The sequence below is a fragment of the Coregonus clupeaformis genome, unplaced genomic scaffold, assembly GCF_020615455.1.
Source record: "Coregonus clupeaformis isolate EN_2021a unplaced genomic scaffold, ASM2061545v1 scaf4378, whole genome shotgun sequence".
In the NCBI taxonomy this organism is placed as follows: Eukaryota; Metazoa; Chordata; class Actinopteri; order Salmoniformes; family Salmonidae; genus Coregonus; species Coregonus clupeaformis.
Window position 1 is genome coordinate 1,289 of NW_025537832.1, and position 24,208 is coordinate 25,496.

Here is a 24,208-nt window from a genome sequence, read left to right on the forward strand (position 1 = left end):
AAATCCCTCCTGAGATGTGTGCAAACCTGGTGGCCAACTACAAGAAACGTCTGACCTCTGTGATTGCCAACAAGGGTTTTGCCACCAAGTACTAAGTCATGTTTTGCAGAGGTGTCAAATACTTATTTCCCTCATTAAAATGCAAATCAATTTATAACATTTTTGATATGTGTTTTTCTGGATTTTTTTGTTGTTATTCTGTCTCTCACTGTTCAAATAAACCTACCATAAAAATTATAGATTGATCATTTCTTTGTCAGTGGGCAAACGTACAAAATCAGCAGGGGATCAAATACTTTTTTCCCCTCACTGTATGGGACTGTTCTCAGAAATCAGCATGGATCCGACTGACAGCTGCCACTGTGTCTCGCTACTCAGTAACATTTGGCCAACGCGATAACATCGCAGAGAGAAGTCAGCTGTGCTGTAGAACTCGGTGCACTAATCACAGCAGAACAGATATCATGAGAACTCATGTGCATAGCTAGAACTTCACTACACTAGCTAGCTCGAGGGAGTATTCAGCATTGAGTGTGTGAACTGGTGTTAGCATCCCTGTCTTTCTTTTCATATGGATTGATTTGAAATGTTTGTACACATTTAGAATTTCATAAATACAGATTCTACCACCACAAAACACCTTCGCTAGATATAGAATTAGGTAGTGAAGCCTTGCTCATGACATAAAAAAAAAAAAATTAGCTCCAGGTTTATAGTTTTTGGTAAGATTAACTGACTCGAGAATGAAAGGAGGTTCAGTGGACGTTGTCACCTTGGTAACATTTTCAAATGTTAGGACAGCATATTGTAGACTGACTTCTTTGTAGCTATCCCATGAGTTTTTGCGCTATCCGACGTGAGACAATGCAGCGCAGGCCAGAAACTATGGTGGATGCGTAACCAGGCCAGATAGGTTTGGCTCGGCTCAGCTCAGTAGTGTAAAAAAGAATAATACTTTCGGTATAGTTGAATAGTGAGATGTCTAAGGCTATAGTTACAACTTTCAAACTATGTTGCATTTGGATTGCTTCGTGTAACACCCCCAGCAACTGATAAGCAATTAATCTACAACTTGGATGCATCCAGTTGCAAAAAAATTCAACTTTGTGCACTAGTTGCAAGCAACAGCCAATCAAAATGAATGCTTCGCACATGATCCATTTGAAGGTTCGGAACTCCGACCCAGTTGTCATGTCAACACAGCTGTCAGTGCTGCGGGAACCGCGATCAAGGTTGGTAGAAGAGACATTAGCCAAACGGGAGCTGTAAATAAATATTGGCATTATGGGAAGTCATGGTTAATGTACATGGTTTGGTAGTCAATAAATGTAATTTTTGAAGTGAACCCAGATCTCAGACCAGTTTCAACTGAAATTGTCCAACATGAACTGCTGTCAATTTCATTTTGACTAGCTAGCTAAATTGTACAGCCAGCATATTCTCCAAAACCAACCATGCGGTTGGATAAACAATTAATTAGTGAAATCATGATGTAATGCAGCAGATGACATTAAGTGAATTAAGACTTCTCAAACCATATGACAATAGCAGCTTCAATTTGATTGGCTGTTGCACGCAATTTCAATCACGTTTGAGTTACTTCGTATATCAGCAAAGTTTATTGAGATGTCACTTGCAACCTCTAACTGCAACTAAATTTGCTTGAAAGTTGCTCAGTGTAACTCCAACCTAACACATTAACAGATGAAGGTCAAATGTTTTCCGAAAGGCAACATGTCCTAATAGCCCAAAACACACTACAACCACAGGGTTGATGGGCAGGGAGGTTGGTCTCTCACCTGTCTCGGTCTCTCCTAGAGCCGGCTCGGAGCCCTCCACTCCTCCGCTCCCTCTCCCGGTCTCTGTTCCTCAGCCGCTGCATCAGATCTACACACAGAGGGAGACTTTAGGAAATATATATCTCTGTGCTATTCTGAAATTCCTCTTGCTTCCCCCAGAGTGTTGGTAGTAGTAAGTTGTCACCACCACCATGTTTAAGTGCCATTTGGGTTAAGTAATTAATAAATTGACGCTAGTAGTTTCATACTCAATGTCATACTTGAGTTGTAATCGTGATGACACGTACTGCTGGCCTGCATGCCCTTGCTGACACTCTGCACACAGTCCAGGTTGGGCAGCTTGTCATTGGACAGGAAGGCCAGGGCGATGGCAGTGTAGGAAGCTACGGGCCACGCCACTACCCTCGCCGGCTCGTCCCTTGAAGGTGACCTTGACGCGGTGCACAGCCATGGGTGTGGTGGTGCAGCGCCGGCCAAAGTGGGTGTTGAGCTGCCTCATGGTCTGCTGGATCAGCTGGTCACGGTCACGGTCCACCTCCAGGGCAAGGTCTCGGGACTGGAGGTTACGGAGTTTCTCCATCTCCCGGCGGAACTTAGACTCCTTCACCTCAAAGCCCCCCAGCTCAGTCAGGATCTGGGGACGGGATCAGACAGACAGGATTAAATGTCTGGTTAGATCTTCAACTGTTTTTATGTTTAATTAGTCCTGATCTCATCTTGGTAATTGTACTTTTCTTTATTACATGTTTGTCTGTCAGGATCTGGGGACAGAAAGCTGTAGTGCTGTAGTGACTCGTCTACCGTTATAAAAGCGTACATTTGGATCCGGGATGCTGATTGGTTGATAGCCGTTAGTTATTCACGATAATCCACGGGTAAAGCCTGTTAACAGTTCCATTTGAATTATCAATGAGCTGTTCAACAGCCTAGCCAGGCAATTCATAAACTATCTAGACATTTCCCCACGCTTCTAGCCCATCATCTTGGTAATGGTATTTTTCTTTATTTTGTGTATGTCTAGCTGTATAATTTTGTGGATTTCATTGTATTAATGGTATGGGGGAAATACTGTAAATATAATAAAAGTACAAGTGTTTCAACACCAATCCCTGAGTGTGCATACCGATCCAGGCTCTGCTCCAACGTCCTCCATGAAGACGCGTCCGAACAGCTCCAGAGACAGACGCCAGCGGCCCAGCAGCATGTCATGGGAGATCACCATCCCCATGAAACTACAGTGGGGTCTGGAGAGGAGGACAGAGAGATGTTATACTTCCTAGTCAATATTACAGTGGGGTCTGGAGAACACAGGAGAGGGCACAGAGATGTTACTTCCTTGTTAATACCAAAGACGGGAGAGTAAAGAGCATTTACATATGCAGTTGTAAGATGCAGAGGGAGAGAACTGAGGGGGAAAAACACTTTATAACCTAACTATATTCATTGTTTCCTTACTGAAGCAAAGAGAGAGCGAACTAAGAAAGCAAACCTAGATGGGATTTTCATTTATTTACTAGTCACTAAGACGTGTACCATACCTAAAGGAAGGGAGCGGGGGTCCGTCGCTCTCGGTGAGGCCTATCTCAGCCAGGAGGCTGCTCTTCAGCTGGGCAGCTAGGTCGTGCGGTGAGGGGCCTGGCTTTGGAGCCACTAGCTCCTGGTCCATGGGCTGGTCCTCTCGGCCGCGCTGACTAGTCTCCATACTCATCACGTTCCTCAGGTTGGCTGAGTAGGACATCTTGGTGGGTAGGATCTGTGGGATCCATAGGGACACAACACAGCTCTGGTTGAAGTGAATGGTGCTATAATGAATGTTTTTTTTTCCTTCCTCTTTTTCTTCCATGAAGTACTAATCACTGATCTAACAGATTGGCGTAAGCAAGCTTTCCAGTTTCCATTGCGTTGCTTTCATCAATCCAGTCATGTCAGACCAGTGATTATTTCAAGAAAGGAGGGAACGGGAGATGAGGGAAGGATGCATGTTGATTGAAGGGATGAGGGATAAAGGGTGCATGATAAGAGTATTGGAGCAGGGCCGGTGTGTTGTCAGGGCGGGCAGTGCGTTGCGTTATGTATACCTGAGAGGAGCCCATGTTAACCTCCAGGCAGCTGCGGTCGAGGGTGGCCTCGGCCAGGCCTTTGCTTGCTGTGTACGAGGATGAGTACAGGCCCTGACTAGGACGGCCAAACAGATCCTCCTTCCTTGCATTGGGCTGGGAGGTAGAAAAATAAAAAGTTGCAGTGTCATATTATTGTAACAAACTAAAAACAAACAGAGATGAGCAACATATTAGTAGTGGTGGACATATTGACTTCTAGAGTATATTGCACTGCTTGCCGCATAAAGGTATAAGGAGGCAAAGAAGCTCTATAGCTGTGTATAATTACTGTCTTAACACCGCATTAAGGATTGTACAGAAGAGGCTGTTTTGGGAGCCCGTTAGGACTGCACGTCACTTTAATTCCACTTTGTTAATTGAATTTCTCTTGTTGGTAGTTATCAATAAAAATGTCACAATAAGGTGCAGAGCATTCTATTTGCCTGCTGGGGTGAAAGGAGACCCCCAGCTCTGCTAAAACCATTGACAACTACACCATTGACAAGGGGTTGTTAAATAAATGTTATAACTATTTGGTCCTAATATCACCTCTTGAAGAGCATAGTCAGAACTTCACATTTCAGATTATTCCACATTTAGCTAGTTCTAGCATCAGAGTTATACAGCAAGTAACTGCATGCTTTTCATGATCAGTAAACATCAATTGAAAATGTAATTTCAGATACGTGAGGGTAGCCTCACAATATCTCAATATTGGCCACCATTAATTGGATAATTTAGTGAAAAGTGAACTAACCATACCTGATAAGTATGAGTGGTTTAGGTTCATTTCCCCATTCTTTGTGGGATCTCCCTGTCAAGCGACGCATTTGCCGATGTAAGACAATTGTTAGCCGACAATGACGTTTACTTTGCAAGCTACCGGTAGAAACTTTGTACAGTTGGTTAAACATAGTGCTAAGTAGACCTAACATACTTTTTTTTCCAACCAGCGTAGACCTACTTAGTGAAGTTAGCTAACATGAACCCTTTTCAAAATAAATTGTGTTTAATCACGATTGCTGCTGACAGACATGATAGGCTACATTGATTTATGGACCACGTCAAATTGGCTAGCTAGCTAATAACAGATCACTTCAATATAGCTAGTTAACGAGCTAACTTTCAGGGGATAAACTAGATGGCTATATCCAAATATTGTTTAATTTGCTTGCCATCTATAGTGGTGATGACAGTAGTCCGAATGACAACTTGACGAGGACTTGCCGATGTCAAGCTGTTTCCAAAAGCCTATCCTCTGATGAAGTAAACTAAGTGACAGTTTGCTTAGCTAGCTAGCTACATGCCAAATGATAGGCTACCCACATGCCAAATGATAGGCTACCCTTACGTATCTGAAAATACATGATCAATTGATGTTTACTGATCATGGAAAAGCATACAGTTACTTGCTATACAACTGATGATAGAGCTAAATGTGGAATAATCGTAATTGTGTAATTCTGACTATGCTCTACGTGAGGTGATGATAATAAAACCAAATAGTTATAACGTTCATTTAACAATCCCTTGAAAACTGCAAGTAGTTGTCAATGGTTTAAGCGGAGCTGGAGGTTTCCTTGCCCCCCAGCAGCCAAATCGAACGCTCTGCACCGTATTGTGACGTTTTATTGATAATGACCTATACCGGTCAGTGCAAATTAAAGAAATGCGCTAACCTGCAAGAGATGAGGCTGGTCTGCCAGGGGGATGGCCTCGGCCAGGGGGACCTCGAAGGGGTTGGGGGGGATACAACCCAGGAAGGTCATGGAGTCAGAGCGCCGGAAGAACGGGTGGTTCTGTCCCGTCTCAGCAGGGACCGGTTCATCCTCCTTATCCTGGAGCATGGAGCCTGAGAGGGAGAGAGGGGGAGAGGTCAGCACTGCTTCCCTGAATTTCTCCACACTGCAAAAGACCTCTGGGTAAGAGACTGGCCAACAAGGAAAGACTGACCAAAGACTACTGTACATAGTGCAAACTGCCGCCTATTACCTATATCAGGGCTCTTGAACCCTGTTCCTGGAGAGTTACCGTCCTGTAAGTTCAAGCCAACTCTAACCAAGCGCACCTGATTCTCCTAATTAGCTGGTTGATAATCTGAATCAGCTTAGTTAAAACTGGGGTTGGAGCGAAAACCTACTCCAGGAACAGGGTTGAGAGCCCTGACCTACAAGTGCCATGAAAATGTATTTGCCCCCTTTCTGATTTTCTCTACTTTTGCTACTGAATGTTATCAGATCTTCAACCAAAACCAAATATTAGATAAAGGGAACCTGAGTTTACAAATAACCAAAATGTATACTACATGAAAATTGTTAGAAAGCAACAAATTTGAAGTTTTGGAATGGCCTAGTCAAAGTCCAGACCTAATTCCAATTGAGATGTTGTGGCAGGACTTGAAACGAGCAGTTCATACATGAAAACCCACAAATGTCGCTGAGTTAAAGCAGTTCTACATGGAAGAGTGGGCCAAAATTCCTCCACAATGATGTGAGAGACTGATCAACAACTACAGGAAGCGTTTGGTTGGAGTCTTTGCAGCGAATGATGGCGCAACCAGTTATTGAGTGTAAGGGGGCAATTACATTTTTCAGACAGGGGCATTGGGTGTTGCATTACTTTGTTTATAAAATAAGTATGTAATTGTGTTATTTGTTCACTCAGGTTCCCTTTATCTAATACAGTGGGGGAAAAAAGTATTTAGTCAGCCACCAATTGTGCTAGTTCTCCCACTTAAAAAGATGAGAGAGGCCTGTAATTTTCATCATAGTTACACGTCAACTATGACAGACAAAATGAGAAAAAAATATCCAGAAAATCACATTGTAGGATTTTTTATGAATTTATTTGCAAATTATGGTGGAAAATAAGTATTTGGTCAATAACAAAAGTTTCTCAATACTTTGTTATATACCCTTTGTTGGCAATGACACAGGTCAAACGTTTTCTGTAAGTCTTCACAAGGTTTTCACACACTGTTGCTGGTATTTTGGCCCATTCATCCATGCAGATCTCCTCTAGAGCAGTGATGTTTTGGGGCTGTCGCTGGGCAACACGGACTTTCAACTCCTCCAAAGATTTTCTATGGGGTTGAGATCTGGAGACTGGCTGGGCCACCCAGGACCTTGAAATGCTTCTTACGAAGCCACTCCTTCGTTGCCCGGCGGTGTGTTTGGGATCATTGTCATGCTGAAAGACCCAGCCACGTTTCATCTTCAATGCCCTTGCTGATGGAAGGAGGTTTTCACTCAAAATCTCACGATGATATGGCCCCATTCATTCTTTCCTTTACACGGATCAGTCGTCTGGTCCCTTTGCAGAAAAACAGCCCCAAAGCATGATATTTCCACCCCCATGCTTCACAGTAGGTATGGTGTTCTTTGGATGCAACTCAGCATTCTTTGTCCTCCAAACACGACGAGTTGAGTTACCAAAAAGTTATATTTTGGTTTCATCTGACCATATGACATTCTCCCAATCCTCTTCTGGATCATCCAAATGCACTCTAGCAAACTTCAGACGGGCCTGGACATGTACTGGCTTAAGCAGGGGGACACGTCTTGCACTGCAGGATTTGAGTCCCTGGCGGCGTAGGTGTTACTGATGGTAGGCTTTGTTACTTTGGTCCCAGCTCTCTGCAGGTCATTCACTAGGTCCCCCCGTGTGGTTCTGGGATTTTTGCTCACCGTTCTTGTGATCATTTTGACCCCACGGGGTGAGATCTTGCGTGGAGCCCCAGATCGAGGGGAGATTATCAGTGGTCTTATATGTCTTCCATTTCCTAATAATTGCTCCCACAGTTAATTTCTTCAAACCAAGCTGCTTACCTATTGCAGATTCAGTCTTCCCAGCCTGGTGCAGGTCTACAATTTTGTTTCTGGTGTCCTTTGACAGCTCTTTGGTCTTGGCCATAGTGGAGTTTGGAGTGTGACTGTTTGAGGTTGTGGACAGGTGTCTTTTATACTGATAACAAGTTCAAACAGGTGCCATTAATACAGGTAACGAGTAGAGGACAGAGGAGCCTCTTAAAGAAGAAGTTACAGGTCTGTGAGAGCCAGAAATCTTGCTTGTTTGTAGGTGACCAAATACTTATTTTCCACTATAATTTGCAAATAAATTCATAAAAAATCCTACAATGTGATCTTCTGGATTTTTTTTCTTCTCAATTTGTCTGTCATAGTTGACATGTACCTATGATGAAAATTACAGGCCTCATCTTTTTAAGTGGGAGAACTTGCACAATTGGTGGCTGACTAAATACTTTTTTCCCCCACTGTATTAGGTTTTGGTTGAAGATCTGATAACATTCAGTATCAGAAATATATAAAGTAGAGAAAATTTGAAAAGGGGCAAATACTTTTTCACAGCACTGTAGATTCACTAACAGTGACTTGAGGTGGCTTATTGAGCAAACCGTTTAAGTGTTGTTTGTCAGATTTAAGTGACTCAAAAAGGGCAAAACTGTTTGTCTAATCTGAACTTAACCGTACCTTTGGGAGTTGCCCTCTTCTTTTTGCCTCGTTTCTGCCTAACTGCCTTTCTTCTGGCTTGTCTGCCTTCCAATACCAGAAAACAACCTAACAGCGCTCCACAGATCAATGGACTAGTAACTCAAACTCTTAAAATGGCTATCAATCAAACTGAGGTGAAAAATAAGAGGTTAAGAAACCTGTACGAAAAAACTTCAAATAGAACACAGAAATATAAAAGCATATCATTCATAATTCGATGAACTTACTTTGATTGGTGTCCTCGTCATTCTCATGTTCAGAATCTTCATTGTCCAGTCCCAGTTCCAGAATCTCACGGTTCCTGTGGGATAAACGAATAGAGTTAAATCACACTGAATATGTGACATGCGGGTCATTTTCTAAGGGGAGTCAGTGGCTTCTTCTCAATTAGGCTTTCCTTGATTCCTCACATCCTCACTTCCTTCGCAAAAAACATTGCAGAAGAAGCCAAGGTCAGAGGGGAGGAACCATGGAGGAATTGAGAAAAGACAGTTGAGAAAGAGTGTGTAAACATGTCCACCATTCCAGGGGAGTCTGTACCTCTTGCGGTCCATCTGTGTTGTGTCCAGAGTGGTCTGCTGGTTCATGGCTTTGATCCAGTAGATGAGGGCCTGGAAGACGTAGGCCACGTGTTTGAGAGAACACACATCCAGCACGGGCAGAACGTCAGAGTGCTCGTCGTTATGGGAACGCATCAGAGACAGGGCGTAGTTCAGGAAGTCTCCCCGCGCTGACATCATCCCCTGACGCACTGTCAGCAGAGTGGCCGCACGCCTGGGAGAAAGGAAGGAACACACGTCAGCACAGATTGAAGAAAAGACTGGATAACATCTTTGGATAACTATTTTGGTTAACACCAATTTGGACAACACTTATTTTACCCAGACCTGCGTCCCTCTAAGGTGCGGAGGCTAGCCTCCTCGCGGGCGGTCATGCGCTCCCTGCGGGCGGAGTGCTGCGAGGCGTGGAGGGGGTGGGAGGGGTGTCCGGGGTCTCCCGCTGAGGACAGGGCCGAGCCGTAACGCAGCTGAGCCTCTGTAGAGTCCATGATGGACACCATCCAGTTCCACGTAGGGATCAGCTTCTCCTCAACAAAGTTCTGGTGGTTTAACACACAGATAAGGTTGTTTCAATCAGACCGTCAATAGCACTTGTGTAGTGTAAAAGTCAATAGCATTTGCATCTCATCAAAACCATTTGATTCACTTTATTAGCCCTATTCAGAAATGTGTCTGTATGGCTTCTTATCCTATAGGTATAACAGAATAAGCATGCTGAAAAATACTTCCAGAACCACTTTAACATGTGACCATTGGTAGGTAACATAATACAACATGATCTTCCTGTCTGCCTGGCAGCCTGTGTATGGGCTGTGTCTGTCTGTGTCACCTGCAGGTTGACAGCGTCCTGGTAGGTGAGTTTGACTGCAGCAGGGTACTGGGAGTAGACCAGGTGGTTGTACTTGGGGATGAGGCTCATCAGGTCAGAGATCTGTCTGATGACGATGCTGTAGGCCCGGGCCAGGCTGGAGGCCGACGTCAGGTAGCTGGACGAGTTGGAGGCCTCCAGGGCTGCAGCCGCAGCGGCGGCGCTGGTGCTGATGGCGCTGCTACGCCGCAGGTTGGACGGGTCGATGTAGATCAGACCTGTGGAGCTCGCTGCAGGGCACAGACAGATGAGCGTCAGCACAGACAGACCTCACCAACATAGTCCCCAGCAGATCATCACACCAAAACGCTTCCCACTGACTCAGTCCAATATGCTCTTGCGATAGAATGAGACAAAATACATTTAAAAGTCATTGCAAGACTGTTCTAAAAGCAGTCTATCTTGGATGTGTTAATATGCGAGAAATGTTGCATACGGCCTAGTGTGTGTGTGTAGTAGTAGTAGTAGTAGTAGTAGTATTAGTACTGACCAGCAGGGGTGGACGAGCTGGAGGGGGCACTGCCCGTTGCTCTCTGGCTGGGGGTGTTGCGTACGGCCCACTGCATGGAGCGTGGCGCCTGGGCAGCACTGTTGGCGTGCGAGGCGGTGGTGGTCCTCTCCAAGGGCTCGTCCAATAGGAACGTCTCCTGGTCCACGTCGTCACTCTGGCTGCTGCTGCTGTCCGAGTCGCTCGAGTCGTTGGACTGGGAGTCGTCCTCTGAAAAGAAGGCAGGGACACTGCTGGCACCTTGGAGGAGGAAGAGGAGGGGGACGGGGAGGAGGAGGAAGGGGGACAGGAGGAGGAGAGGAACAGAAGGAGAGGAGGAAGAGGAGATGGGAGGGGGGGGGGGGAGTACAGGAGGAAGAGGAGAAGGAGGACAGGGAAACAGAGGAGAGATGAGTGTGGGCGGCTGCTCACCTTGCCAGGTAGCAGGAGTGCAGGTTAGTGTTCCAAACCACCACAAGACCAGATATCATCACTGCTAGCTAGCTACCATGCTACATTGAGCGGCTCAACTCAGCTCAAACAACGGTGCTTCTTGTTGTTCAAATTAAAGTACCCCAGTTACACCAGGGCCCAGTTTTTCAAAAGTTATCCATCTGGATTTCACGCATAGAAATAGAATGAATATAACATACTAACTTGAATGGGGACTCCCGTTCTATTCATTCCATTTCCAGCTATGCATTTAATCCTATCCGATAGGCTAAATCCAGATCGATCACTTTTTGAAATACTGGGCACAGGGCATTGGTTCCATCATGATAAGTTCTTATTTCTATTGTTTGTCTTATTTTTTTGTGATCATAGTAGTATCTGAGGGGAAAACATATTTCCTGACTTTGCCATCTCAAACGCAATTACAACCACAAACAAAGAACAAAAGGCAAAATGGAGTTTGTTATTCAGGGGGAAACACAAAGAAGACTGTTAGACTTGTGAGTATGATATTATTAGGTGATGAGAACCATGGTGATATGTGAGACGGAGAGAATACGGGGAGAACTCCTTAGGATAAGCTATGTGTGCATCTCAAAAAGGTCACTCTAGCCCTGACATATTATGCATTGTAGTAAAAAGAAGCCCATACCAACATTTTGAAAAGCCAGGGACATTCTACTTCCTGCAAATGAAATACATTGAGTATTGAGTAATCATACTCATGGATTATTGAGCCCAAGTAGTAGACTAGTTTGTCTGCAGTCTTAAGCCATGTTGTCAACAGCGGTAAGAACATCAATGTGACCTAAAAGGAACTTTTGATAAACAAAAAAGGGCCTCTTCCCTTTTACTGGCTGGTGTGATGGCCAGTCAAGACTGGTGATAATGTGACAAGACAAATAATTAGTCAGCCTGAACAGCAACTGGATATTAAAGAGGATGGTGAGGCAGAAAGCAATATCCATTTAGCAGTCTCCAGAACTCAGGTAGGATCGTTAAATTAGGTCATTAATAAGGGTGGCTGGCCAGTGGCCACATCCCAGAGGAAATTAAACTAGGGATTTTAATTAAATTAAAATGACAATCTAAAATGTGAAAACAAAAGACAATGGTGTGAATTATAATACCTGCTTCGGAGCCGGCAGTTGCTGCGGTGACAACACTCCTCCGCCCGCTGGCATTGTCCTGGTTGCTATGGTTACTCTCGCTGTCACTCTCGGTCTCTGCGGCAGCCAGCAGATCCAACTCCATGTCGCTTCCTAGAGAGGAAAGGACATCACCCTCTTCAACCGCCATCATCATCATCATCGTCATCATCATAGGCATCATCACAGTCAATCATTTGTAGTAAGATTCCAAAATGTGCTTCATTCTAAACACATCAGTGGTAGAAAAAAAGATGGCTTCAGTCCAGTCTCACCATCCTCATCATGTTCATCATGCTGTCCCTCTGCCTCAGCGTTCTCCTCTCCCTGTTCCTCCTGGTCTTCATGGTGATCCTCCTCCCCGGCAACGCCCTCGACAACCTCCACCTGCCACAGACAGAGGTAGACAGTTGGGAATCAGTACAGAGAAAGCACAGGACATCAAGGGTTGGGCTCAATTCCATTTCAGTCAATTTCGGAAGTAAACTGAAATTCCAATTAAACTGACAGCAACCCTGATTACACCCAACACTTTGATCTTTGCCCCCCATTGAAATGTTACTGTTCTAGTGAGACTTCACCTCTTCAACGTCAGCAGACACAATGTCATCCTGCTCCTCGTCTCTCCCTCCTCTGACCGGCTGGGACTGGCTGCTGCGGCGAGGCTGGGGGTTCCTGATGATGTAGGACGACGCAGTCTGACTAGGACTGACACACACACAGGCAAGCAAGACCATTTGAGTTAACAATGCCCATGTTTAAATCCAAGCCCCTTTAAACCAATTTATACACGGCAGAAGTGTCACCCTAGATTACATTTTCCCAGAGGCAGGTCACAAAGACCTCCAAATCAACAGAGCTGGGGAACACGGTTTGCGCGAACGCAGAGTAAAACCACTCACTTGCTGGACTGGTCTGGGGAGGGTCTCGGTGGCAAGGGTTCCACAGAGAAGAGTTCCTCACTTCCCTGCACGGCATCAATGCTGGTGCTGGCCAGGGTGAAGGGAGCGGTGGGCCGGGCGATGCCCATCCTCACGGGCACGATGAGGGACTCTGCCACGTTACACAGCTCCTCCACCGCATAGGGCAGCAGGGCCTGGAAGACACGCCTGCACTTCCCAATGGGCTGGGGGATGAAGTTACTGGAACAAAGACAAAGGAGATTAGATGTACACAACTGGTAGTACCAAATCAGTCCTGTTGCTATGTTTCTATTCACCTAGGAGTTAGGAGCAGCACAAGACATATAAAAGCTATGTTTAAATCCACTAAAGGACTAGCCCAGTACAACAGGAAAATGGAGATCAATCTGGATTTGGCACTCATACTTTTTCTTTTTGGACGAGGCCATCTCGACGCTGAGGATGACAAACACCCTGGCCACGGAGCGCAGGAACCTCCTGGTGACGACGATGGCCTCCTCTCTCCGGCCAGGAGTGTACTTGTTCTGCAGTTCCTTCACCAAGGTCCCCAGCAGGGTATCAATAAACTACAGGAGACAGAGAAGATCCAGAGACGGTTAGCTAACACACACGGAACGGACCACCTTCAAGGTTGACTCCACATACTTATAACATCTAGAGCAGGGTTCTTCAATCCTGGTCCTGGAGGGCCGAAACACTTCTGTTTTTTATTTCTACCTGGTAGTTAATTGCACTCACCTGGTTTTCCCAGGTCTGAATTAGCCCCTGATTAGAAGGAGAGGATGAAAAACAGAGGTGTTTCGGCCCTCCAGGACCAGGATTGAAGAACCCTGATCTAGAGGGATTATGTTGCACTTGCCACATAGATAGGTGGTGTACCCTCTGGGCAAGGTTCTCTGACCCAAATGAAATGGAAATTCTTATTGAAATAGGTTTTTAGTCCAGGACTAGGCGTAATCAGTGTCTGAGAAAGCGACCCAGACAGAGTACTTGCAACAGAAGATAGGCAGTGTGTCCTCTAGGTGTTCCAACTGTGGTTGACTGAATCCAGAAGCTCTGAGTAATTTAAGGGGGGGGGGGGGTGACTAGACTGACCCGACTTACTGTAATGTCAGGGGCACACTTGACGATGAGGCAGTGTGTGAAGCAGTCCAGGCGGATGGTGCCACTCTGCTGGTTCAGGTACACCTGCTCCTCTGGAAGGAGATGGGCGATACGGCTGCTGGCACTCAGCCTGGAAAAACAACACAACCAGGACGCCAGAGTTAAAAACAGCTGCTCACCCGATAAGGTACATTTCCTGAAGAAAATGTGTGCGCTTGCTTCAGCTGTCTAAAATAGTTGTGGTAATGGTGAGATGGACAGAGAGAGGTAGGAGGGATGGACAGAGAGAGGTAGGAGGGATGGACAGAGAGAGGTAGGAGGGATGGACAGAGAGAGGTAGGAGGGATGGACAGAGAGAGGTAGGAGGGATGGACAGAGAGAGGTAGGAGGTATGGACAGAGAGAGGTAGGAGGGATGGACAGAGAGAGGTAGGAGGGATGGACAGAGAGAGGTAGGAGGGATGGACAGAGAGAGGTTTGATAGGTGACACTGAGCTGGTGAAGGCAGGCAGGGCTACTCACGGGTCTTTATTCTCCTGGGATCCGAACATGATCATGGACTTGAGAGCGTTCCAGTCCTGTAGCACCCTCTCCAGGGCCAGCTGGGCGAAGCGCGGAGGCTCCAGGTCATGGTCCGGCATGTCAGAGTCTGACACACAGGAGGGACAACATTAAAAAAACGATTAGAATTGTCTCTTAGAATAGAGAATTGACGTGAATAAAAATAAACATTGAGCCATCGTGCTAAGAGTATCAGTGTTGCTGGAGGTGAAACCAGGCCTGACAACAGTAGTAAACCTCCACCCACCTTCAGCATTGGCAGCCTTGCGGTTCCTGTCCTCTCGGATGCGAGGGGGCCGGTATTGGCAGTGCTCCACACTCTGCCTAGCAACAGTCTGCACCAGGAACAGAAGGATATGCTCCCCCCTGTTGGCCAGCCAGAGAGAAGAGGAAAAACACATTACTAAAGCCCCCGAAAAAACACAATGGTATGACGCCTTACAGATTGAATGAAGAGAACCAACATTGGATTTAAAAACAATACGTGTTAGCAAAGAACACAAAATACAGCCTACAGTCAGTCGGTGTGTGTGTGTTTACCGGCTGTTAGGGCTGGTGACCAGGTTAGTGGTGGTGAGCAGTCTGTAGAGAAGGTCCAGGCGAGCAGCTTTCTGTCCAGCGATCAGCGTCTTACACTTACACTTCTCCCAGCAGTCACAGTACGCAGTGGGAGAGGTCCTCTTGAGTCTGGGGAGAAAGACATTAACGTTTACTGTAAAGGCCTGGTGCAAATCATAGGTATCAGTGTCAGTATTGCATTACATTACATTATAACAGTATAAAACCAGGATATAAGTAATAAAATCCACTAACAAAGGACACCAGAATGGAGAGTGAAGTACATACTTGCAGTCGTGTCCTTTGTGACACACCCTGGCACACTCAGTGCAGCAGCAGAGAGACTCCAACAGGCCGCAGGTCCGGCACTCAAAGATATCCTAGTTGGGACACAAGAGTAAATGGTCAGCAAAGATTCCAATCTGTGAAAAAGCAAACCAGTGTGAACGGCTGACTCATTTGTTGTGCGCGTTGCATTGTCCTCCCAAGAGACCCACCTGGTGTGTGTGAGTGTCTCTTACCTGGTTGATGTGTTCAGCTCCTGTCCAGGTGAAACTGCAGGTGTCGTTGCAGCAGAGGACGTAGAGAGGAGAGTCGTCAGGGTTGGTCCCCGAGGGACAGATCATCTCCATGAACACAGTCTCTGCATTCACCTTCTCCGTCATGCCAGGGTCTCCCACTACACAACACAAACAGGTTTTGCAACGGAACATTAAAATCTGGGTTTTTATTAGGCATAAAGTTTAGGTAGTGTCTCCCCATTAAAACAATTCTGTTCTCTCCCAATTTAAAAACACAGTACATGTATAATCACTTTATGTATAGATGAATGACTTCAGATGGCTTTACATCAACATGTCAGCATTCTCATCCATTAGTAGCGCTGCCAAATAGTCTCCTCTTTCTCAACCAAAGATCTATGAACTGAGTGTGGTGAGTGACGTACCCTTGGCCATTTTCTGCGCAGCCTCCAGAACAGTGATGGCAGCTGGGTAAGCTCTCCCGCTGACTGCCAGCATGAACGGGGTCATTCCACGGGCATCCCTGTCAAACACACACACACACTTTAGAACAGCAATAAAAGGTGGTGGTGGGGGAGGGGGGGGGGACAAACATCAAGAGAAAGCACCTTTTGAGCAATAGTTCAGTTCAGTATTTTAATGAAACAAGGCATTACTGTGTTATAAAATTAAAAGGCTTGACCAGACCCACTGGCCTTCTCAACTCTCAATCTCCCCTTCAATCACACCTGCCTCTATCATAAACAATAAAATACAAAGGAAGAATGGAACGCTCCTTTTTTTTTTTTTAAAGGAAGAAGAAAAAACAATGAGCCTTTACTTAGCGGAGAGCAGCTCGCGGAGGTGTGGCCTGAGAACCATGCTGTCACACATCAGTTTGAGGATGAGGTGGGCGTTGGCCTTGCGGTCTTTAGACTCCACCACCGAAGGCTCAGAGGAGGGGCCTGGGGCAGGAGGAGAAACAGGGATGGAACAGGTCATTAGAGACATTGAGAGAGTTCGGGAACAACAATAGGGTAACCCAAACACTAACTTCACATCTGAGCATGTATGGCTGTATGGTGAGGAAGTAGCTAGCTATTGGTTTGTTCCAAATGGCACCCTATTCCTTATATACAGGCTCTGGCCATAAGTAGTGTTCTAAACAGGGAATTGGGTGACATTTAGTACCACACTGGCTAGGTATCTGACCTGGGATAGTGGTATAGCTAGCTAGGTGTGGTTGTATGTTGAGGAATGAGTTATCTAGCTAGGTATCCGACCTGGTATAGTGGAGGTGCTGGGGCCCTGGCTGGTCCCTGTAGAGGCTGTGGTGAGAGATCCCACTGCAGGGGCCAGGATGAAGTCTATGTCACCGTCTGGGTCCATGGGAGGGGGGTCGGGCACCCAGCTGGGTGGGGCGATGGGAGGGGACACGGGGTCCTGGTGATCGCTGGAGGAGGGGCCAGACTCGTGACGGCCAAGCCCCGCTGCTCTCAGAGAGCGCCTCATCATCTCCCTCAGACGCAGCCTGCGCCAGACAGAACACACATAACAGGTTAGCATGAGTGGTGGAAAGACACAATGGGACTGACATGTGGACATAAACGGGCATCAAGATAGTGTTCTTGGTGTCAAGTGTCTTAAATGGCATCCTGACAGGAATTCTGACAGATTTCTAAGAATGAAAAGAAATGCCAATAGGCTCAGTCAAATTATTTCACTTCTTGTGCATTATGGAAATATCAGTTAGTATAATCCAGTTCTTTAGTGTTTTTCATCATGAACATGTACCCTGCAAGAAAATAGTCAACTTAAAAGACTTAGATTTGTATAAGTTAGTTACCCTCTGCTGCTAGAAGAGCCGGTCCTGTTCCCAGAGCTGTTGCTAGACACCACAGAGATAGCGTTGGCAATGGCCTCCACTGCTGACAGTCTCTCTGCAAACGTATTCCTCTCAGACCGTTCAGCTTCTGGAAAAAACCAGCCCAACAGTTACCATACATACACAGGGAGATGGAGAATGGGGAAATAATGGAAGTCAAACGGGAGATGGGAAAGATAACACAGAGGATGGCTCAAAACTAACACTGTGCCTTCTGAGACTAAGAGTCTTGACGCTGGTGCAACCTCACAGAACGTTCAGATTGGAATATATTGTATTGAACAGATAGAACAGGGAATCCAGTTAACTCAATTAGTTTGATTTCCATCTGCAACGTTTCATCTCGCTGTATACACCACCCAGCACTCTGGCCTTGGTTTACCTTCCTCCTCCTTGGTCTCCTTGTTGCTGACGGGGAAGCAGACGGAGACGCAGGCGTGGAGGATGTTGCGGTTGCCGTCGCAGCGGTGGCCCAGGAAGGAGTGGAGGACGTGGGGACTCTGCTCCAGGAGAACAGCCTGCTCCAGGTTCACCAGGTACTGACGACAGGCCTCAAAGTCACAACGCAGCACGTGCTGCATCAACGTCTGCTTCTGGAAACACAAGTCGAACAATGTTATTTAAAGCGCATCAGCACAGCGTCTCCATACACCTTACATACACCTTAAAAACATACAAAATACAAAAGCATTTAGTCAACAACGGAATACAATAACGGACAGTTTCTTGGGTTAAAAACTGCCTTTTCCTGGGCTAAAAAGCACTTTCAATGTAGATCCTATATTGAGCATGTTTTTTTTTGTCCAGAAGTAAGCTCAATCTAGGGAAACCACCGAAAGTTATGATCATCCCAGTAACAAATTGACCATCAAATAAATAATCCCCCTTGAGCTATAAATAATCACATTTTGCTAACCTCCACAGCCAATATGATAATAGCAGCTTTCTTCTTGATGGTGGAGTTGGTGGGGAGGTTGGCCAGGGAGTGCACCCCCATGCCCAGGCTGGCGATGGGCGGCAGGTCCAACCACTCAGGGTCTCGGATCCCACACATACAGTCTTTGGCCATTGGGTAAATTGTGCCGTTCCCATCCCGAAGGATGACTGGAGAGTCCTGGAAATAAAATGATGAAAGTCAAAATGTGCTTCCTCCCTATACAGTACATAAAGCATATGAGAATAGAAACACCTGCACATTGTTCTACATGCTTCCATATAGTTTATTCCATTTGGTCAAAATGTTGCAATAAACTCTTCAGGACCATAGAACAGTCTGAATGTGTTTCTAATCATATGACAGCTTCTGTAATGTGTACCTGAGGAAATTGTTGGATATGCGATTGCCTACACAAACTTTTCGCAATACATGAAGCATGGCTATATTAGAAAAGGTTGTATTGAGTAGCGGAGAGGTGCTGACCTGTCCTGCGGTGAAGATGGCCACGTTGCGTTCACTCTGCCCCAGGAAGGCTAGGTTACTGGTGGGGAAGTTATTCTCCTGCTCTGCTTTGCCTGTGGCCAGGTCAAAGATACAGTACCTCACCCAGTTACCCGTCTTCAGCACTGCGTGGACTCCTGAAGGGGCAGACAACACAGCAAGTCAGAAATACACACAGAATTCATTCATATCTACACTTAAACACTCAATACTACATTATCGGCACGGACATCAATTACCACATTGTATTGTTATGCTAATGTATTCTTACCTTTGGAGTCAACATTCACAGCCAGAATCTCAGCTTTCTCTGGGATGCAGAGTTTTTTAGGTGTGCGCTGGAAGCAATCTGGAACTTTAGGTGTTCCACCAGTTTTTACCACCTTTTGGAAAAAAAGAGATGGGCACCAGTTTTTAGACAACCAACATTTATACAACAGCTACTTCACACAAACATAATACTACAAAGACAGATAGATTAATGAAATAATTGAAAACATTATTAATCCATCACTGAAAATACACATTTGTATGTGAGTAATAATAACTACACTATAAAGTTTCCTAAGTATGTGAGTGTAAGTGAGGATCTAGTAGTCGTACCTGTAACTCATCTATTCTGAGCAGCCTACAGTCCTGCAGCAGTGAGGAGGGGTCAGAGTCAGTTATAGGAGCCGCAGCACTAGGCTGACTCGGCTGTGTGCTCACGCTGCTTGACGTCCCTGGAAACTTCACAGCTACATACGCACCATCCACTTTTAGCACCTGAAGTTAAAAGATGGAGCTGTTGCAAATAGGACCGTCGTGAAGACACCACAATAACACAACAGACAAACCACAGGATACAAAACATGATACTACTGCTTTGAGTTCTGCTCTTAGGCATTTCTTTACATGTAAATGAAAACAAATTTAATAAAAAAATTACTGAGAATTATAGACTAGAACGTTTTAGAAACAACTATCAAATATGTGATCAATCTAAATATTTTACACAATGTTAATCAAAACAAAACAATGGTGTCTATCCCCCCGTCTGCCAGAGAGAGTTAGGGTCTGGTCCCTTCCTGTAGCCGCACCCACCTTTCCCACAGGGACATTTTTAACATCCTCCACAAACACCACTTCCCGAAGAGGCCACTGCTCCTCGTTCACCTTCTCCTCCTCTTTGGGAGCCGGGGTTGAGCGTCTTCGTTCTGTAATGGCACACAACACGTTAGGATATTCATACAACACCAGACCAGAGATAATAAACATGTCAAATTCCCGAGGTGCGCTTGATTTAGCTTGTCCGCTGTGCAAGGTGGGCAGGGTTTGCACTTTTAGGACTATCCAATTGGGGTTCAATTGTACCAGGCAAGCTAAATCATGCGCAGCACAAGCATTTGACAAAAGTATTTAAACCAGGTCTCGTAAGCAGATACAGCAGATTTCATTATCAGATACATCAACTAGAGACAAACTGAAACTGCTAGCAGCAACAACAACAAAAAGAGACCTGCAATTGCCACACCAACCGTTTCAAAGGCAAATGAGTCATGGCAATATTAGAGAGAGAGAGAGAGTTGGTTAGTATAGTAGCTAGTATAGTAGCTAGTAATGTGACGTACTGTAGGGCAGTGAGGCACTGCTAGCAATGGAGGAGGTGTCACTGCAGGTGGAGGCCGGGGAGGGAGGGGGCCCCATCTCAGTCTTTACCAACTCCGGCTTGCTCTCCGTTCTAAGGAGAGAATGGGTAGGATTGAGTTCATGAGTGTTTAAGACGAGGGCCATTGATTTAGATTTGGAGTGCCTTAAAAGGGAACATCTGGCCCCAATTCACTCCCTACCCCTTCCCATTGGGCCTAACCCTTTAATATTTGCAAATCTGCAGACATAGAAGGGTTAGGGTCCAGGGAAAGGGTCAGGGAGCGAATTGAGGCCAACTGCTCTCTACATTGGAAGCTAACTCACTTGATCTCCTGGGTCTTGGTGGTCTTGTCCATGTTCTTGAGGCTCTCTGGCGATCGCAGCTGGAACCTGCAGCTGTCATTCATGTTCCAGACAGACTCGAGGAGCAGTCCCACCTTGGGGATCCCAGCGTTGACAGAAAACGCCACGGCACCGGCGTGGTAGAGGGGGTTATTCCTCAGGCACACCTGGAGAGAGGACACAAACACCTGTTCACATTCGTTCAAAAGCAGTGTACGAGTGTACGCAACAGACATCCAATCGGATTCACAGGTGCAGAGAACAAACACATTTCAGGAAAAAGAAAGGAACATTTACACACGGGGTTCTAATGCTCCCATAGTCTTGGTTTTATGTTATGTTGTTATGTTATCTCACCTGCGTTCCCACAGTGATGTTGGGTATTGAGGAGATGCCGGCACTGGACTTTGGCTTCTTGTTCTTGGCTCTAGCCTTTTCAAGCATCTTTTTCCGTTGACTAAAAGGCACAACACCCCTAAGGAGACATTTCAAAACATAAACCACTATCCTCCAACCTAATCTTCTTGTATGCATAAATCTCTCAAGGGCCGAGTTCTACATTTGGACTGGACATTTGAGTAGAGCGAGGGCCTCTGGCCAGCCACTGCCCGAGTTCAACTAGTATTTGTTTTCTTTCAAATACTTTAGCTGCACTTGATTGCGCTTGCTTGGCACAATCCCTGTGCAAATCCAGCCAATCTGGCACTTCAGGAAAGTTCAATCAAACGCTCAAACCATTTCAATAAAAACAAATCCCATTTGAACCCAGGTGTGCCACCGCCCGAGAGGAGAGGATTAAGTACTCTAACTCACCACCAGTACAGGCTGCTCTCTAGCTGGGCGCAGGTGAAGAGGGCACAGCAGTGCAGAGACACGATGCGCTCCCCCTGAAGCTCAGGGTAGGTCTGGGCACTGTGTTCCAGCTTGGACGCCACGCTGCTCAGGGTGTCATCCATCCAGGTCGCCACCTTGTTGGTCTCTGTGGCCACGGTGGCTCTGATGCTGTTAGCAGACAGCAGGGTGATCTTCTCATTGGTCAAGCCCAGGAATGACACCCGGGGGTGGCGGATAGAAGGGTTCTGATTGGAGGAGAGAGTTGATGATTACTATATGGGGTGAGGTTGCAAATAAAATGTGTATTTGAATGAAAGCACTTATTTGCAAAGTAGTCCTCAGGAGGAGTTAGTGTTCTTACTGTACAGCATTGGTCTCTAATACATAATTTGAATTCTATTTGATAAATGCTGCTGCTGAATCCTTCATTGTTCATGTCCTGTTGGCTTGTTGTACAGTATTGTTGTTTACCTGTGTGTTTCTGTATGGTTCTGGTTCACTCCACTTCCACTGGTAGAGTTCCCCCTTAGAGCTCACTGCCACCAGCTCAGAGAACAAGGACCCGATGCTCACAAACTTCACACCATCCTGGACCAAAACACCAACAGAAACATTACTTAGAAAAATTTGCTAATCTGATCTGTGCATATTAACTCAAAGCAATATTGAGGATATAGACCTAGCGAAAACTATTAAAACATATTGATATAAATAAACCAAGTGGGAAATCCATTAATGTGATAAATGAATACTGTCATTTTCCCTGAATAAGCTTTATTGACATCACATCTGAATATATGAAAAACAAAAAGAGTGGACCTTCCCATTAATCAAATTATTCCATCAACCAATCAACGTCCCTATCCTCCCAGAGACGCCCACCTTATCAGGCCACCACTGCAGCTCCTCGCCCAGAGAGACAGGGCTCTGGACGGGGATGTTCTTCTTGTCCAGGCTGGGCTCCCCCTCGCGGCTGGTGGAGCCCCTCTCCGTGTCAAACGAGGCCCCATCCAGCCACCTCCGCTCCCGCAACCTCAACACAGACTCACGCTCACGCAACAGCTCTGAGTCGCGCTCTAAGGGAAGAAGGAGAACTGGTATGGCAATGGGGTCACACCAGCGGGATAAAAGTAAGCCACTCTCTGGGGAAGACCCGTCAACAAATTAAAGAGATTTGTTTTATAATTATGCAAATAAAACGGTTTTGGCAGTAAAAATGTGAAAGTTAGTTAATAGTGGTGTCTGCCTGTCTGCACGCTCACATGTGGAAATGTGAGGTAGGAGGACAGATCAGGATAGTTTAGCACTAGACATGCATTATGTGGGAGAGGGTTTTTCCTACAGCATAGGGCTGCAGTAGCGAGAGGTGCCTGTTATATGACAGGGTCTAGCGGGCCTTTCTCAGAGGGCTCACTGAAGAACAGGTATTATGGCCATGCAGCACCCTGAAAACACACTACTGACCACACACACATCCACAACAACACACACATCCACAACAACACATCCACATGGGCTTTGCCGACAGGTTGAAGAGGAAAGACTAGTATTGACTAACGGCATACCTCAACTATCAGGGAACTAAAAGCATATACTATGTATGGTGAAAAGTAATCCTACATCCATTTAGGTAACAGATAATGTAACTTGTTACTACTAATTAAACTACTACTATTTAGGAAGAGAAATATGATTTCAATCTCCACCTCCTGACTACAGAAGAGGACGACGGTCCCTAGGCAGCAGCTCTGAGTGTCAGGTTGGTCAGTTACCTCGCGAGGAGCCAAGGCGGGACAGGGAGGAGCGTCTGAAGGAGGGGTAGCCGAAGTAGCTGATGTCCTCAGAGAACATGGCGTCAGCGTCGATGATGACACTGGGGTGGGCTGAGTGGATGTCAGCATCCAGCAGAGACATCAGGTCCTCTGTAAGATCCAACACAAAAGAGAGGGATGTTTATTACATGACTATTGCTGTCCCATCAGACAAGGGTCAAACCCATGGGTTAATAAACACGTTTGGGGACTACTCCATTGGTTCCACAAATGTAGCAAATCACAAATACCAACTATACAAAACTTAGTTCTGGAGAACGCTTTCACATAACCCTGTTAAACCAGACCAAACTGTTTGAGAGCCCTCTGCTCTTTCATACAAGGCTGCTATGTTGAGTCTTTCTCGCAAAAGAGATGATCTTAATGAGACAAAGCTGTAGAATATACAGTGGGGAAAAAAAGTATTTAGTCAGCCACCAATTGTGCAAGTTCTGCCACTTAAAAAGATGAGAGAGGCCTGTAATTTTCATCATAGGTACACGTCAACTATGACAGACAAAATGAGGGAAAGAAATCCAGAAAATCACATTGCAGGATTTTTAATGAATTTATTTGCAAATTATGGTGGAAAATAAGTATTTGGTCAATAACAAAAGTTTCTCAATACTTTGTTATATACCCTTTGTTGGCAAAGACACAGGTCAAACGTTTTCTGTAAGTCTTCACAAGGTTTTCACA

The 24,208-nt window shown here is 45.7% G+C and overlaps 1 protein-coding gene across 1 annotated transcript; it reads right to left on the minus strand.

Annotated features, from left to right (window-relative positions):
- Positions 1-292: 292 nt before the first annotated feature.
- Positions 293-23,616, minus strand: LOC121586042 (E3 ubiquitin-protein ligase UBR5-like). The gene is given in 41 exon segments (XM_045220572.1): positions 293-1,263; positions 1,800-1,887; positions 2,048-2,177; positions 2,179-2,433; positions 2,923-3,043; positions 3,338-3,552; positions 3,878-4,012; positions 5,578-5,750; positions 8,637-8,710; positions 8,950-9,183; positions 9,291-9,508; positions 9,799-10,067; positions 10,328-10,585; positions 11,908-12,039; positions 12,201-12,312; positions 12,507-12,633; positions 12,828-13,067; positions 13,254-13,414; positions 13,953-14,082; positions 14,474-14,600; positions 14,760-14,878; positions 15,053-15,199; positions 15,359-15,450; positions 15,592-15,749; positions 16,017-16,114; positions 16,412-16,535; positions 16,854-17,101; positions 17,417-17,543; positions 17,838-18,048; positions 18,372-18,569; positions 18,876-19,030; positions 19,165-19,276; positions 19,497-19,658; positions 19,977-20,089; positions 20,504-20,613; positions 20,847-21,031; positions 21,222-21,339; positions 21,678-21,943; positions 22,170-22,286; positions 22,581-22,792; positions 23,471-23,616. Coding segments are annotated over 41 exon segments (6,849 nt in total). The 5' UTR covers positions 23,613-23,616; the 3' UTR covers positions 293-827.
- Between the last annotated feature and the right edge of the window lie 592 nt (positions 23,617-24,208).